The sequence below is a fragment of the Oncorhynchus clarkii genome, chromosome 1, assembly GCF_045791955.1.
Source record: "Oncorhynchus clarkii lewisi isolate Uvic-CL-2024 chromosome 1, UVic_Ocla_1.0, whole genome shotgun sequence".
Taxonomy (NCBI): domain Eukaryota; kingdom Metazoa; phylum Chordata; class Actinopteri; order Salmoniformes; family Salmonidae; genus Oncorhynchus; species Oncorhynchus clarkii.
In genome coordinates this window covers 71,741,989-71,759,952 of record NC_092147.1, presented here as the reverse complement: position 1 = coordinate 71,759,952, position 17,964 = coordinate 71,741,989, and the positions used below count along the sequence as shown (strand labels likewise).

General features: G+C 40.0%; 1 protein-coding gene across 1 annotated transcript; it reads right to left on the bottom strand.

Moving 5' to 3' along the window:
• Positions 1 to 112: 112 nt before the first annotated feature.
• On the bottom strand, positions 113 to 12,350 carry LOC139411661 (multiple inositol polyphosphate phosphatase 1-like). Its single transcript, XM_071158280.1, has 5 exons — positions 11,675 to 12,350; positions 9,604 to 9,798; positions 5,594 to 5,691; positions 4,033 to 4,163; positions 113 to 1,305 (listed from the first exon to the last, which is right to left on the bottom strand). Exons 1-5 carry the CDS (start codon positions 12,255 to 12,257, stop codon positions 927 to 929), a joined length of 1,386 nt encoding a protein of 461 aa, XP_071014381.1. The 5' UTR covers positions 12,258 to 12,350; the 3' UTR covers positions 113 to 926.
• Between the last annotated feature and the right edge of the window lie 5,614 nt (positions 12,351 to 17,964).

The window sequence follows — 17,964 nt, the reverse complement described above, 5'->3', positions numbered from 1 at the left end:
AAATGTAAAGAATTTGGCATTTATTTTCCTACATTGCAAAGAAAAGGACAACCAGTCACAATTCACTGTTCACACTTCCGATTCAAAAGTTTTAACAAAATAAACTAGCCTGTGTAGTTCAAATTATACTTTAATAATAATCAAGTTATACAGTATTAGAACAATTATAAGCCTAACTTCTGTAATATCTAGCAGCAGGACATTATATAAATTACATAGTCCTTGTCCAGAAAACACAATTCTGGCCTATACCTCCACAATAGGTGTACGAAATATGGTAGTATCTCCACTTAAAAAAAAAAAAAAAAATCATAATGACTACACCTATGCGTTCTTCTCAGGTCTACACAAGTACATGGAGGATAGGTGTTGTTTCTGGAGAGGGGCAGTGTATCACCTACTATGTACAGTAACTGTCATTTTTGGTCATAAGCTGTATCCCGTTTGATTTGACAGATTCTAGTAATATTAGTAATACTTCTGTATTGGTAGCAGTGGCAAGCTTTACATTAAAGTCAGCACTTTTGGTGGATTGATCTCAACACAGGAGGTTGGTGGCACCTTCATTTTGGAGGACGGGCTCGTGGCAATGGCTGGAGTGGAATAGTATCAAATACATAGTTTCCATGTGTTTAATGCCATTCATTGCGCTCCATTCCAGCCATTATTATGAGCCGTCCTCCCCTTAGGAGCCTCCAATGGATCTCAATTGGTAAATTTGGTCCGATTAATCTGTTTTGTGTCTCTAATACTACCATACATTTGAATAAACGGATGTTGTGGCCTTGAACAGAGTGAATCATAATTCCATTCCAACATTGCGCATATACACAGAAATGTCACTCTCAATCAAATTATCTAGCCATAGAAGTAAAGTGGAGACACACTTTACTGATGAATGACACCCGTTTATAGCGTTGACTCCCTCATTTGGATGGGAACAGTTGGCACTCCTTCTCAAAGTCGCAGCCCTGGAGCAGTTCCCCGTAGTGGTCTCTGACATCCTGGTAAAGCGGGGCTCCCTCCTCTCCCTGGTTGTCGGCCAGGCCTGGGAAGGCCAGGGGCCTCTCGTTGAGCAGTGCCTGCAGACGGAGGTTTCCACTGCAGTCATACAGCACAAGGACCAGGTTGGCAGCGTAGGGCATCATGCGGCTGGTGCGGAAGGCACGCTGGCCCTGGGTGACATAGTTGTTGGAGGTCAGGGGCACGCTGTCCTTGAAGAAGCCCAGCAGGGTCAGCAGAGGCAGGAGAGTGTCAGCATGACCCACATGGATGGTCGCTGCTTCTGTGACATTACTGCCAGATCTGAGGGACAGAATGGGACATGTATACTTCAGGAGGGTAATTATTTATTTGCGGCAGAACAATGTGGTATGTAAGTGAACAAGAACTTGCTTGACCAGAGGCAGTGAATTGCAAAACACTAGTTGTCATACACTAGTCGACATATACTCAGTTGAGAACAGTTTTGAACGATTTGTATTTATGTATGGAATGCAGGAATTGACCACATGGTTTTAGAAAACACGTTGTCCCTGCATGTTGCCCTGTACTAAATGCAAGCTTTTTCCCTTTGCCGATGTGGTCATCATTTCATGGAGTCTGAAGGAAGAAACCACATGGAAAAAGTGGTGAGCAAGTTAGGTCCAAAAAACGGATTTTCAGAAAGTCTAATTAATTGATTAAACCTAACATGAAAGTGTATCCTTGTAGCTGTGTGGTCTAATATAGTCCAAATGTTTGCCTTGGAGTAAGTTGAGGCAATGCCTAGGGTAAGTTGAGCCAATGGCCACCATACCCTATTCAAATGATGATTGCCTTCTCAGTTTTATGCATTCAAACATTAGTATGCATTAGTATTTTTACAATGTGTCATGCATATGAACAAAATCTGTATGGTTACAGAGCAGACATTGTGCCCTGTGTATACAAACGTAAAACAAGCAGGAGTCTAACCCCCCTTGAGGTTCTTGATAGAGCAGCCAAGGAAGTGAAAGAAGGGAAGAAGTCCATTTGAGCAGCAGCAATGGAATATTTTGTTTTACTGAGTGACACTGAAGAGGTAAAAAAAAGAAGAAACAAACAGACATGTACCTGTGCGACACGCTATGATAGATTAGCAGAGACACACAAGGTTTTATCTGATGACATGGAGTCTGAGCTTGCTAAAAATGTCAAGAATTTCACGGACCAGTTTCATGGGCTTAGTAACCTCAAATGCAGAAATCTTGCCTACGAATTGGCACATCGAAACAAAATCCCTGTCCCAGACAACGGGTATGGAAATGGAAGGGTAAGCAATATTAAACAGTGATCTACATCGGAATGTAGACATACATTTAAGATATACAATATACCACAGCCCCATTCTATGACCTAATAGCACCATCACCCACTGTCACAGGACAGAAGCACCCCTTACCCCAAGGCGGCTCAATCTACCCTGGCCTATGCTCAATTTACCCCATAAGGGGTAAGTTGTTCCAAGAGAACACTTTTTTTTGGACAAACTATGTTTTACAAACTGTTATGTTTATATATATTTTTTACAATTATTTCCAAGGATACACAACACCCTGAAATATGTGTAGATATCGGTTAGAAAGAGTAATATATTTCCCTTCACATAGTAAGGCGGAATGTAAAAAATGGCTCCATTTACCCCACTCTCCCCTACAGTGTTCCATTGACTGACAAGAAACCTTGAGATGATGTGGCAGGTACATCAATTCACATTATTTGAAAAATCAAATCAAATCAAATCTCCTCTTACCTTTACAACAGAGGAGTGCCACAACTCACAGATTCATATTCTTACGAGTTCTATGATCAGGTGTGCTGCTACATGCACTGTGCGTGCAACACAGCATGACAGACACATTCATTCTGTAACAGAAGCGTGTATTGACGTGTGGGTGTGGTGCGTGAACCACAAAATACAATTTCGTCACAGTCCAGGGAAAAGGCACACACACACACACACACCCACACAACAGGATCCTGACCAGACAAAAAGGTCTGCAAACTTCTATGATGAGCTGCTATGGATGGGTAATTGTATTACTCATTTGAACCCTATAATGAGTATTGAATAATGTTTGATGTGGATTGCCCATAATCCTACCCCCATATGTATGCGCTTTGGTTAAACTTCTCTCAGTATCATGTATACGACACTGACAGTTTGAGGACTTGGCTAAACTAGGATGTATAACAGGACACAGGGTGCAAACGAGAAGGTTCATGTGTCATATTCTATTGACACGTTGACAGGTTATTTTCTAACAGTATTTCTGACACTTGCAATAGATACTGTACCGGGCAGTTGTTTGTATAATATTACAGTTTGGTCCTAATCGGTTTTGGAAGTATCCCTTAAAAACGACAGTTCACACCAAAATCAAAGTTTGTCAGATCTTTCTGACCTCAAGTACAATACCACTTGAATTTTTGGTCGGTTTAGGGAGTATCCATTGCGAAACATACATTTGTCTTTTCGCGGTCTTGTTTTTTCCCAACAACTCCGACACAACCCACACTTACAAGAGGCTGGAAGCAGCACAGGGTCAGCCACAGAGAAGCATCCATTGAGCAGGTTAGGGGATAAGATCTTTGCTCAAGGGTACAACAACACAAAGGCAACCTCAAGGCTACCACAGCCCCAGGCAAAGTGGTCTTGCATTGAGATACGTCCACTTCCCAGACATCTGTTGAGTAGAATGGAATCAATGGAAAAGATAAGCGCTATAATTTCCAGATTTTTTCCATTCATGTGGGATATAAAGACGCGGACCAACACAACCAATGGCGTGGGACAACAATTCATGTTTACATTACACTACATTTCGGGTTTGTAAACGTCTGACAAACTTTGATTTTGGAGTGTCCTGTCCTTTTAAACACATATAGCCTAAAAATATATCTTTTTTTTACGTTAGTTACATTTTTACCCAAAGGCCATCCACTTTTAATCCTTTTGCTATACTGGTGAATGACATGAAGCCTGACACGTGAGGCTAACCAGTCCCTCACCTGATCTCATTGGCCGCTCTATCCAGACGGCTGAATACATCATGAAAGAGGATGCAGCTTGACTTGCTGTTGATGTCATGACCATAACTCCTTTTCCAGAACTGCTTCAGGTCATTTGCATACTCCAAAACCTGTTTGTGAGGTAAATGCTGTGTAAGTATACCATGGGATTAGATGGTGTAGGCTTTGTGTGGATACCACGTTAGATAGTTTCCATATACATTAACCTGTTAGTGGGGTAATTGCTGTATAAGTACAGTGCATTCGGAAAGACCTTGACTTTTTCCACATTTAGTTACGTTACAACCTTATTCTAAAATGGATTAAAAAAAAAAAAATCATCAATCTAAACACAATACCCCATAATGACAAAACAAAAAAGGGTCTTTAGAAATGTTAGCAAATTTATTCTTGATTCTTGAAGGTTCTCCCATCTCCACAGAGGAACTCTGGAGCTCTGTCAGAGTGACCATCGGGTTCTTGGTGACCTCCATGACCAAGGCACATCTCCCCCAATTGCTCAGTTTAGCCGGGAGGTAAGCTCTAGGAAGAGTCTTGATGGTTCCAAACTTCTTCCATTTAAGAATGATGGAGGCCACAATGTTCTTGGGTACCTTCAATGCTGTAGGCATTTTTTGGTACCATTCCCCAGATCTGTGCCACGACACAATCCTGTCTTGGAGCTCTACGGACAATTACTTTGGCCTCATGGCTTTGACATGCACTGTCAACTGTGGGACCTTATATAGACTTTCCAAATCATGTCCAATGAATTGAATTTACTACAGGTGGACTCCAATCAAGTTGTAGAAACATCTCAAGGATGATAAATGGAAACAGGATGCACCTGAGGTCAATTTCGAGTCTCATAGCAAAGGGTCTGAATACTAGTGTAAATGTGATATTTCATTTTTTTATATATATAAATTTGCAAATGTCTGAAAAACCTTTTTTGCTTTGTCATTATGGGGTATTGTGTTTAGATTGGTGAGGGGAAAAAAAACATGAATACATTTTAGAATAAGGCTGTAACGTAACAAAATGTGGAAAAACGTTAAGGGGTCTCAATACTTTCCGAATGCATCTTATACCATGATATGTAGGGTAGGCTTTGTATGAATACTTCGGTGAGTGACGGCCTCAGATAGACAATCTCTCATTGTGTAGAGTCGTGGTAGGATTTCCCCTAGGCCACCTGAGAGCTGGGCCAACTTACCTTATAAAACAGGACACACCCACATAGCCCAGCTTCTTATTGACAATGCAAGACATCTATTCATACTGTAGATTAGGTGAGGATATTGTAAATAATACATTCATTATGTTTTAGATTAATGTCCTATCAGCAAAAGCACTTCACATAAAAAGCTCAATGGATTACTAGTTAGGCTAGATGCATCTAATTCATCTCTCCAATATTGACGAACCTCAATGTTTTTGATCATTGCTTCAAAAAATAGAGTTCCCCATAAATAATAAATGGTTCCATTTTCACTTGAACTGGTCAATACTCTGCAATGACGTAAAATGATTACTACTGCAGGGAATACAGTTGACGTACCAGTGCATCTGCCTCATCAAAGAGTTGACACCAGGGGGAGTTGATGGTTTTGATGGCCAACTCGTAAGCACACAGGTAAAATGCAGCCTCAGCCATGTCTACAGGGGGAAAGTAATGGCAAAGTGTTCACAGGAGCCATTACATTTGAGTCATTTAGCAGACACTTATCCAGATCGACTTATGGAACAATTAGGTTTAAAGGCCCAGTGCAGTCAAAAATGGGATTTTTCTGTGTTATATATTTATACAAAGGTATGTGGACACCCCGTTCAAATTAGTGGATTTGGCTATTTCAGCCACACCCGTTGGCCACACAAGCTTACAGAATGTGAATCGCCCAACATCAGTGACCGACCTCACTAATACTCGTGGCTGAATGAAAGCAAGTCCTTGTAGCAATGTTCCAACATTAGTGGAAAGCCTTCCCAGAGGAGTGGAGGTTGTTATAGCAGCAAAGGGGGACCAACTCCATATTAATGCTCATAATTTTGAAATGAGATTTTCGACGAGCAGGTGTCCATATACTTTTGGTTAAGTATTGTATTTTAGAGCTAGGACAATAAACCGAAAATGATTGACAACAACCATACCGATCACATTTCGCAGGCATTTGCTGATATTGTTCATAATGATAATGTGAAGTATGAAACAAAATAAGTTTGCTAAAATGGGTGATTGTTAATGACACAAATGATGGCTACAACCATCAAACTAGTAGTAGTAGTTTAAAAGATATTTGCTTTTAAACTGTGGTTCACATTAATGTTACAAACTTATCGTTCTATTTATCGTTATCGGATCAATTCAGGCAATTTATCGCAATGTGTATTTTTGTCCATATCGCCCAGCTCTAATATATTTCCACACTATGAGGTTGGAAAAATAAATGTGAAAATTATGATAATGCCCTTTCAGTGTAAGAGCTACTTGAAAAGACCGACAGAAATGTCAGCCTGTGAGTTTTGACCTGCCTGGTGATATTACCTGGTGGTAAATTAGTTAACAGGCCAATAAGAAAGAGAGATCAAAACATCTCTGTCAATAACAGCTAGTTTTCCCCTCCCAACTCCAACCACTCCCTGACAGTGCTAGCTAAATTCTTGCTTGAGAAATTGCTCTTCGATAAGAAGCTATTTTATTTTTTTTTGTGACTATTTTAACTGAAAACAATTAGAGCCCGACTGATATATAGGTTCACCGATATTGTAGGATAATATTGGCCTTTAAACGCTACATTGGTGTCGGCCAATAACTCCACCGATAACCGATATTCAATAAATAGGATGAAAAAAGGAAATCTCTTGCTTACAGCGCCATCAGAATGTATTTACACCCCTTGACCTTTTCCACATTGTTGTTACAACCTGAACTTAAAATAGATTAAATTGAGATTTTTATGTCACTGGCCTTCACACAATACCCTATAATGTCAAAGTAGAATGATGTTTTAAAATTATTATTATTATTATTTTTTACAAATGAATAAAAAATAAAAAGCTGAACTGTCTTGAGTCAATAAGTATTTAAATCCTTTGTAATGGCAAGCCTAAATAAGTTCAGGAGTAAAAATGTACAGTGCCTTGCGAAAGTATTCACCTCACTGAGCTCGAGCTGTTTTGCAAGGAGGAATGGGAAAAAATGTCAGTCTCTCGATGTGCAAAACTGAGAGACATACCCCAAGCGACTTACAGCTGTAATCGCAGCAAAAGGTGGCGCTACAAAGTATTAACTTAAGGGGGCTGAATAATTTTGCACGCCCAATTTTTCAGTTTTTGATTTGTTAAAAAAGTTTGAAATATCCAATAAATGTCGTTCCACTTCATGATTGTGTCCCACTTGTTGTTGATTCTTCACAAAAAAATACAGTTTTATATCTTTATGTTTGAAGCCTGAAATGTGGCAAAAGGTCGCAAAGTTCAAGGGGGCCGAATACTTTCGCAAGGCACTGTACTTAACAAGTCACATAAGATGCATGGACTCACTGTGTGCAATAATAGTGTAGAACATGACTTTAGAATGACTACCTCATCTCAGTACCCTACACATACAATTATCTGTAAAGTCCATCAAACACAGATTCAACCACAAAGACCATGCAGGTTGTCCAATGTTTTGCAAAGAAGAGCACCTATTGGTAGATGGGGGAAAAAAAGCAGACATTGAATATCCCTTTGAGCATGGTGAAGTTATGAACTACACTTTGGATAGTGTATCAATACACCCAGTCACTACAAAGATAAAGGTGTTCTTCCTTACTCAGTTGCCAGAGAGGAAGGAACCCATTCAGGGATTTCACCATGAGGCCAATGGTAACTTTAAAACAGTTACAGAGTCTAATGGCTGTGATAGGAGAAAACTGAGGATAGATCTACAACATTGTAGTTACTCCACAATACCAACCTAATTGACAGAGTGAAAAGAAGGAACCCTGTATAGAATACAAATATTTCAAAACAAGCATCCTGTTTGCAACATGGCACTAAAGTAATACTGCTATAAATGTGGAAAAAAAGCGCTTCACTTTTTGTGCTGAATATTATTATTATTATTGTTATGTTTGGTGCAAATACAATAAAACACATTACGGAGTACCACTCTCCATATTTTCAAACATAGTGATGGCTGCATCATTTTATGTGTATGCTTGTAATCGTTAAGGACTGGGGAGTTGTCAGGATAAAAAAATAAAACAGAATGGAGCTATGCACAGGCAAAATTCTGGTTCAGTCTGCTTTCCACAAGACACTGGGAGATGTATTCATCTTTCAGCAGGACAATAAGCTAAAACACAAGGACAAATCTACCCTGGAATTGCTTATCAAGAAGACAGTGAATGTTCCTGAGAGGCCAAGTTACAGTTTCGATTTAAATCTACGACAAGACCTGAAAATGGGTTTCTAACATTGATCTGCAACTAATTTGACAGAGCTTGAAGAAATAAAATAATGATAATGTGCAAATATTGTACAATCCAGGTTTGCAAAACTCTTAAGACTTACCCAGAAAGACTGTAAGCTGTAATCGCGGCCAAAGGTGTGTCTACAAAGTATTGATTCAGGGGTGTGAATACTTATGTAAATTAGATATTTCTGTATTTAATTTTCAATAAATTAGCAAAAATGTCTAAAAACATGTTTTCGCTTTGTGATTGTGAAGTATAGTGTGTAGATAGGTGAGATTTTTTATTTAATTTAATACATTTTGAATTCAGGCTGTAACACATCAAAATGTGGAATAAGTCAAGGGGTATGAATACTTCCTGAGGGCACTAATGTGAACACTTGCGGCCATTTTCATGATGTGCCATTATTGTCACAATGTATGGAATCAATATTTGAAGCAGTTATTGGACAATTGCTCTTTTGTATGGCAATGTATGAGAATTCAGTGTGGAAAAATTACACTAATTCCCCCACTGTAAAACAGTACATCGGCAGATATATCAGTATCGGTACGTTTTCCCCCTCAAAATACAGGAATCATATCGGACCCCAAACAACATATAGCTCGGTCTCTAAAAACAATCACAGTAAGGTACTTAATTGTTACCCAGAAATTATTTGATATTGAGATAAAAAAACGGCTCCATTGGAACTTTAATTGCCTTGTCGACCTGGGGATTCAAACCAGCGACCTTTCGGTTACTTGCCCAACTTTCTTAACCGCTAGGCTACCTGCCGCCATTCCATGTAAAACTGACATTCTGACAAAACCATTCAGTTGAAGGAATTGTATATGGGAGGGCTTAACTGTTTTGTACTGTTAGTGAGAAAACAGCCCCATCTAGTGTCTAAATATTCTGTAAAATGTTTGCAATCAAGCAGATCTGAAGGAGATCCGTTCATTGTATAGAGAACATGAGCAACATCATGAGGATAGCCCTCTCAGTAATAATAGAATAGCTATAAAATATTTACTATCCACTGTAGAATAGACATTTTTGTTTCCCAACGTCCTGTGACAACTCACACACAAATAGAGATAGAGACAGATAGGCTAGAGATGGAGACCTGATGTAATGTGGCTGTAGGGGACCAGGAGCCGGTCTGCTATCTTCTCCTGCACCCTCCTCATCTCTGCACTGGACGTGAACTTGTCCAGCTCAGCCATGGCTGACTGGTTCTTGTCGACAGTCTCCACAAACCTGGTGCATTTGTCAAAGAACCTCATCAGTGCATCGTTCACCTCGTAGTCAATCTCTTCATCTTTGGAATCAAACATAGAAGGCACTGGTCATTCAAAGGGAGATCTTCAAAGTTTTTAAAATTATAATAATATTAAGGTCAATGAAAGTGAATGAAAAGCACAAATGAAAAGCTAGTGACAAGTTCAGAATGTTTTTTTACAGTGTTATCGATAGTGTTATAACCCTGCATATTATGACACATTGTTTATAATTTCACTTCCAAAAGACTGCTGGCCAATGCAATATGAAAAATGACCACTTATGACAAAATATAATATCGGTATTACATTTACCTAGCGTGGGTGTTGTTTCTGCTCTCCTACCAACTCATGCCAAACAATTTGGGGAATTGGGATTCCAGGGAACATGTTGTCCGAGGACACAACAGTAACCAATGGGGTCGGAGCTTAGCGAAGGGTCAATTGTTTAGCTTGTCAATGACAAATAGTGTAAGCAAACGCACAAACAGATCTGGGACCAGCCTAGCTGAGGAACGCTAAACTCTGTTCTCTTATATCTAAGCGGTTGAGTATTGATAACTGGTTGCGTGATTTATCAGTCTATACTTGTAAAAATGTCAATTCTGAAAACGCTTACCTGTATCTACATGTTTCCTGTACAACTGTGGTCCTACTGTGGGGTGCTGAAATTCATACTTTTAATAAAAACTTTTATCGAATACAACCACCAAATTTTTTTCCTAATTTGTGTTGCTCAACTGCAGGTGTAGCGGCCTTGAGGTACTACATACACTGAGATTAGCAGTGTACATTTTCTTTCCACAGTGTGCCATCACAGCAGCATGATTTGTGACCTGTTGCCACAAGAAAAGGTCAACCAGTGAAGAACAAACACCATTGTAAATATAACCCATATTTATACTTATTTATTTTCCCTTATGTATATCGTTACAACACTGTATTTATACATAATATGACATTTGTAATGTCTTTATTCTTTTGGAACTTCTGTGAGTGTAATGTTTACTGTTCATTTTTATTGTTTATTTAATTGTTGTATATTATCTGCCAATAAAGCCCATTGAATTGAATTGAATTGATAAGCATGGATGCCACGTTCAAGACAACTGGGAACTGAAAAAACAGTCATCCAACTGAACAAGAAAACTCGAGCATCTTTCTTAAATTCGGACATTCCGACCCGAAAATAAACTGACGTCATGATTTGACCTCTTTTTTTCCCCCGTGTTACCAGTTGTCTTGAAAGCACCATATGTTTCGACTGCTGTTGTTGCTAGCAAAGATTATGGATATACTGACAAGATACCTCTCTCTACCCTAACAATGGGAGCCACAAAGCAACTCGGCGGGTTCTCTAGCTCCCAACTGACCTTCTTGGATTGGTAGATACATCGCATTATTGTAATATATTTTAAATATTCGATTAGGGTTTATTTAATACCATTAATATGCATAATAATTTCGAGACAACTCCGAAAAAAAATGTATAAAGTTGCCGGGATGTCACGTGTCCTTGTTAGTACACGCTTAACAACTTAAGCATTACGAAACTTTTATTCGATCATTCCCGCAAATAACCCATTCGTTTTTTTGTTGACCAAATTCGACTCACTGACCTCCATCCAAAAACTCGCTTGGTGGGCGAAACGAAGAACAACGCTACCTTCTGGAGGGAAACAGATATCCCGCCGACTTGGCCACTCTCTTACTAGCAAATTGACCAGTTATCGATCCTCAACCCCGCCTCGATATAAGAACGTAGTTGAGCTTTCCTCAAATACGACAAGGCTAACATTGACCTACTTAGTATATATATGCCTTATGTCTTGCAAATAATAAACAAAGAGTTGTATGCAATATGCTTGCACTTTGACACGATGCTATCATACAGACATCGAGTAGGGTTATATCTACCTTCTATGTCCCAGAGCTTTGCCAGTCCTCCCTGGAAAGAAAGGGTGCTGTTCACACACCTGTGCTTAGAACTGGTCATGAACTTGATGTGACCATCTTGTAGCTTCTCCTTAGATATCAATGATGGAAATAACTTGGACAACCTGACTGCCAAATGCCTGTGGTCGAGGACTCCCTTCTGAACGAGACGGCCATCCATCTCATCAGTGTACCACATCTTCCACTGCGTAATTTCACGCAACCAGCGCTCCTCTCCAGAGGCCTTCTGTACAACAAGATTGTGAAGTGCTCGCATCTTCTTGACGTTTTTCGTCGTCGGGTACCTTGAACCGTGCCGTATGATAGCAGTCAGATGAATTTCGCGACATTCTGCAGATGGGGGCTTTACAAGAGATTTGTTTACAGCGAGTATGTCATCAATGAGGTAAGGGTTCACTTCTTCATATCTACCTTTTGTGGTGAAATATTTAGCAATCGCTGGAATATCTGGAGTGGTCTGGACATTTCCCAATAATGAACAACACGAGGTGTAACTAAAGAAGAAATGCGCACTAATAACTTTCAACGGAATGGTAAGCAGCATATTTACTTTATTTCGCCAAAAACGTATCAGACAATTCCTGCCCTCAACTCCAGGCGTGCATTACCATTCCAGTTTTGTTAAATATTAATCAGCAGGCCTATTGGTATCTTTCCCGGAGTTTTCAGGTCCATGGCCAACTGTACAGAACACTTTAGGATTTCAGTCATTCGAACTATATGGATGGATAATTTGGTTCTGATAAATTGAAATACTTGTATATCCAACTGGATTGTCACAGCTCTGTCATACCCCTGGAGCTAGACCTAGGGCCAATCTATTAAAACATGAAGTGAGCAATTAAAGACATACTCCTGTACTTTGGCGACTAAGAATGTATTTTTTAAACCCCACACTTTGGGCTGGTTGTGTAAATGTGTAGTTCATACTCGAATAATCTATGCGCAGAATTACTGTTTTATCTCAATTAACCATGAAATCTCTAGTTTCAAGGCGACAGTTTTCTTGAAGCTGTGCCGCCACCATTTACCCTACATTTAGCCCCACATGGGCCAGCTCCCTAATAATTAGAGTTCTAGCCTATGAGCCTAAGCCCCTCGCATTTTAGTGACGGCTTGCAAGAGGCCAGTCCAGCACTATCCAATGAGGTTGCAGGGCGGGCCCAATGGCTCATTGGAGGGTACTATGGTGTTGAATGCTGAGCTGTAGTCAATGAACCACATTCTTACATAGGTATTCCTTTTGTCCAGATGGGATAGGGCAGCGTGATAGTGATTGCGTACCACATTGGGGGTATGTTGGGGTGGTATGCAAACTGAAGTGGTTCTAGGGTGGCCGGTTATGTGGAGGTGATATGATCCTTGACTAGTCTCTCAAAGCACTTCTTGATGACAGAAGTGAGTGCTACCAACCAGTCATCTCACACAGCACCTTCCCGCTAACCATCCCTGTATGCACACAACAAGCACAGAGCCACGCCTCATATGATTTGCAAAAATGAAATGATGACAAATACTTTACTCAATAGGTCACTCCCACGAAGGCCAACTTTGAGTGGTTACTGTCCCAGGCTTATATGTGCTGTTCTAACCTGCTACGTAAAGTCACTTCTGTCCGTAGCTGTATACGATTTATGCCTTTTCTCAATTGGATTTGTTAAACTCCTGCATCCTCTCTTCTCCGTTCTCTGACGCTTCCTTTTGATAAAGGTAAGGTAATCGAAGAGAGGGAAAATGTACGAAAATGTGCTCATACGAAATGAGACTCCTCCAATCGCGCCTCATCAGGCAAATTACATTTACAGGGTGGAATTCCAAAATACATTTATAAAGTTATAAAAACAAATGTAGCAAGTTGTGCAAGACATTTTCCAGATGAAAGTAGCATATCGTTTTAAATGTTCGCATGCTTTTTTCCTTTGAGAAAACAATTGCTTATACAAACAGATTTCAAAACTCTTCTGCAAAAGACTCTTCCTTGCCAAAAGGAGGCTATCGACCACTTGACCACTTATCGATGAGAGGACAGAGGAGAGAGGGCGGAAGACGGACTTGCCCAAATGAGAAAAGGCCCCAGTGACAACCGAACGAGACTTCCATAGAGTGGCGAGGGATCAATAAACCTATCAACTTCAGCACACACTGGTGACTTGAATGATGCAATTCATGTTCACATTTAAATAATAAAACATGAAATTAAATTAAACAAATCCCCCAGTTGTTTTACAAGATGTTACAGTAAAACAATTTAATTTGGTAAGTATTTCATTTGTTTTATATGTCAAGTTTCGAAATCAGTCACAAACAAACACACGTCATATCATTAAACACACCTCTCAATTAATTTGTATGAAATTGAGCAAATTCTAAACATATATTGTGGTGCGTGTTGGGATAGCACTTCACTCTGGAGCCTGCAGCCTTGGTCAATGTGGCTATTGGAGGGTCTAATTAGCCCCTAAACCCTCAATCATTTTCACTCCCTCAGCTTTGGGCCACTTGTGCATATGATGGAGGCGCGCGTGAATGTGCAAATGGAGGGCCGGAGGGAGTTGGGTGATTTGGGATTCAGCCATACAGTATGTTGCAACACATGTACTGTAGTAGTAGCAGCACTTGGGAGACTTTGGAGCCAAACACGCATAGCACATGCCCCTTAGATGACCCAGCTAATGGTCTGTCACCAATCTCACAGGCACACAGTTGGGTATGGAGTGTTAACAGTTTTGAGAGTACAACAAACTTTATTCCAATCAAGTAACAGAAAAAAGCCAATTCCAGTGCATTTTGGGCATCATATTGTTAGTCTAACCATGGTTGTTAGATATCAGAGCCAAGTAATTTTGGCAACCTTAATTGCATTAATGTTGATAAGTGGTCTCTTAAATCATGCAGACGAGCTCCGGGCCTGTCTACCCAACTGGCGCTTCTCCCTCCCTGTACCGTCGTCACTCCCTCCGCTACTGCCTTTCTGAACTGCATCAACACGTGTGTTGTGTTCTACTGCTCAGACGTTGCATGCATCAACCAATGGTTGCATGCCATGTCATTGACTGTGCCGTCGGGCACCAGATTGCAATAACATTAAGTGGTCAGCTGATATACATTAAAAACCTATCCAGGCGTCTTGACATGACCATACTAATACATAATAATACATCTATTATGAATTGGCCATACTCATCTTTTCTTTTAAATAAATAGTTTTAAAAAATGTACACTATTGTGATAACAAAATGATTCAGGCTACTTTTTAGTAATCAAAATTAACCCACATATCAATCTTGAGCAAAAAATGTAGGATCATTTTGCATTTAATAATGAAAGCTAATCCAGTGTTCATTGCTGGTTGGACTTCCAAATTTGCACATATTTGCCTTTACCCAGGCAGGTCGCAAAACCACACCTATGTGAAGGTAGCCACAATAGTGGAATTTGAGTTTCGCCTTCAAAATAAAAGTCCCCCATCAGCTAGGTTTGCATTCAATTTGCGACAGGGTTTCATGCGAATATTCTATAATCTGCACAAAATCATGTGCATTTTCACACCAGAAATGTGTTTCCATCAAACTGATTTATTGAGGATAAAAGTATGTGCGTGATGACATAGTGCACATAAAAACAACGTTTGTAGTTAAATTCCCATGTATTGAATGAAAAATCCAAGTTAAATGGATTTCCATCGCATGTTCAACTCTACTGATGGTTTTTGTCACAAACAGTTGCATTATATATCAAATGTGCTAACTGGTCTTGACATGTGTGCTCTAGCCAACAGCTCGCTGATACAGTGCGGGTAGGCTACATACATTATGAGATTATTATTATAAAAGCATCAATCTTATCACCAGAATAAGACCCTCTATATTTATTGCAAAGGAGCATCCAGCTCATCACATGCACCACCCTGTGAAGTTTTTTCTATTTAATCTGTAGCCTAATAAACTGCATGGTTTGCCGAGTCATAGTGGGAGGCCCAGAAAACATATTATCACGTGACTCCAAGTTTACTTCCAGAGAGGGTGTGATATATGGCTAATATACCACGGCTAACGGCTGGTCTTATGCACGACTCAAAACGGAGTGCCTGAATACAGCCCCCGAGAAGCCTTATTGCTATTATAAACCGGTTACCAACTTAATTAGAGCAGTAAAAATACATATTTTTTCATCTTTTGGTATATGGTCTGATAAATATAGCTTTCAGCCAATCAGCATTCAGGGCTCGAACCATCCAGTAGGCTTTATAAACTGGGTGGTTCGAGCCCTGAATGCTGATTGGCTGACAGCTGTGGTATATCAGATCGTATACCACAGGTATGACAAAATATTTATTTTTGCTGCTCTAATTACATTCATAACCAGTTTATAATAGTAATAAGGCACCTTGGGGGTTTATGACACATGGCCAATAAACCACGGCTAAGGGCTGTGTCCAGGCATTACGCAATGCATTGTGCATAAGAACAGCCCATAGCCATGGTATATTGACCATATACCACATCTCCTCGGGCCTTATTGCTTAATTATAACATGGCATTGTTGAATTCTTCTTTCTGAGTGGCTTGAAGGGTATTCTAGAGCATGCATTATTTCCCTATAACGCACGGTATAGTTAATTTTTACATGTTTTTTTTTAGCTACATTTGAAAGAAAAAGTCTCATTTGAAAACAGTATTGGTATTGTTGAATTCGATTTTCATAATAGCATGCTAGGACTGATGGTTTGGTTAGCTAAACTAGCAAGTCTGGTTGGTTACCATGGCAACTACTGTAGCTATCTAGTAAACTTGCTAGCTAGTTCAGTGGATGTTGAACACATTTCTACTTGGAAATGAACACATTTCTAGTGACGTGTTAAATTATAAAGGGATAATAAACTGGGGGCTCTATGCGTTCTCTGGAAAATAATGCAACTCCGTGGGTGGTCAGTTCCACTCTGCTAGCGTGTTGTGGAACACATTCCATATCATTCATTAGAACGCATAGCTTGCGGGTTTAGGGTCATTAGATATTGTGTGGATGAAGGGCGGGTAGGTGGCGGAGGGGGTTGAATAAAGAGAAAATAAAACCTTAAATCCATAAATGTATAATTATTTTGTAATTTATAGGCTACATTTACAGTGCATCCGGAAAGTATTCAGACCACTTCCCCTTTTCACATTTTGCAACGTGTTACTACGTCCGTCGTCGGAATGAGACCAAAGCTCCGCGTGGAAGATGTACATCTTTCTTTATTTTAGATGAACACCAAAAAACAACAAAAGATAAACGAACGTAACGTTCTGCAGGCTACACAGTAACTGAACAAAAACAAGATCCCACAAACTCAGGTGGAAAACAGGCTGCCTAAGTATGATTCCCAATCAGAGACAACGATAGACAGCTGCCTCTGATTGGGAACCATACCCGCCAACAAAGAAATAGAAAACTAGAATGCCCACCCAAATCACACCCTGACCTAACCAAATAGTGAAATAAACAGGCTCTCTAAGGTCAGGGCGTGACACTACGTTACAGCCTTATTCTAAAATGTATCAAATACATTTTTTCCCTCATCAATCTACAGATTCTACACACAATACCCCATTATTACAAACCAGAAAAAGGGTTTTAGAAATGTTTGCAAATGTATTAAATCTAAAAAACAGATACCCTATTAACATAAGTATTCAGACCCTTTGCTATGAGACTCGAAATTGAGCTCAGGTGCATCCTGTTTCCATTGATCATCCTTGAGATGTTTTTACAACTTGATTGGAGTCCGTGATTTGGAAAGGCACACACCTGTCTATATAAGGTCCCATAGTTGACAGTGCATGTCAGAGCAAAAACCAAGCCATGAGGTTGAAGAGGAATTGTCCGTAGAGGCACAGATCTGGGGAAGTAAACAAAACATTTCTGCAGCATTGAAGGTCCCCAAGAACACAGTGGCCTCCATCATTCTTAAATAGAAGAGGTTTGGAACCAAACTGAGCACTCAGGGGAGAAGGGGCTTGGTCAGGGAGGTGACCAAGAAGCCAATGTTCACTCTGACGGCGCTCCAGAGTTCCTCCTGTCGAGATGGGAGAACCTTCCAGAGGGACAGGCCTTTATGGTAGAGCGGTCAGACGGAAGTCACTTCTCAGTAAAAGGCACATGACAGCCCACTTAGAGTTTGGCAAAAGGCACCTAAAGGACTCTGTCCAATGAGAAACAAGATTCACTGGTCTGAAACCAAGATTGAACTCTGGCCTGAATACCATGTGCCA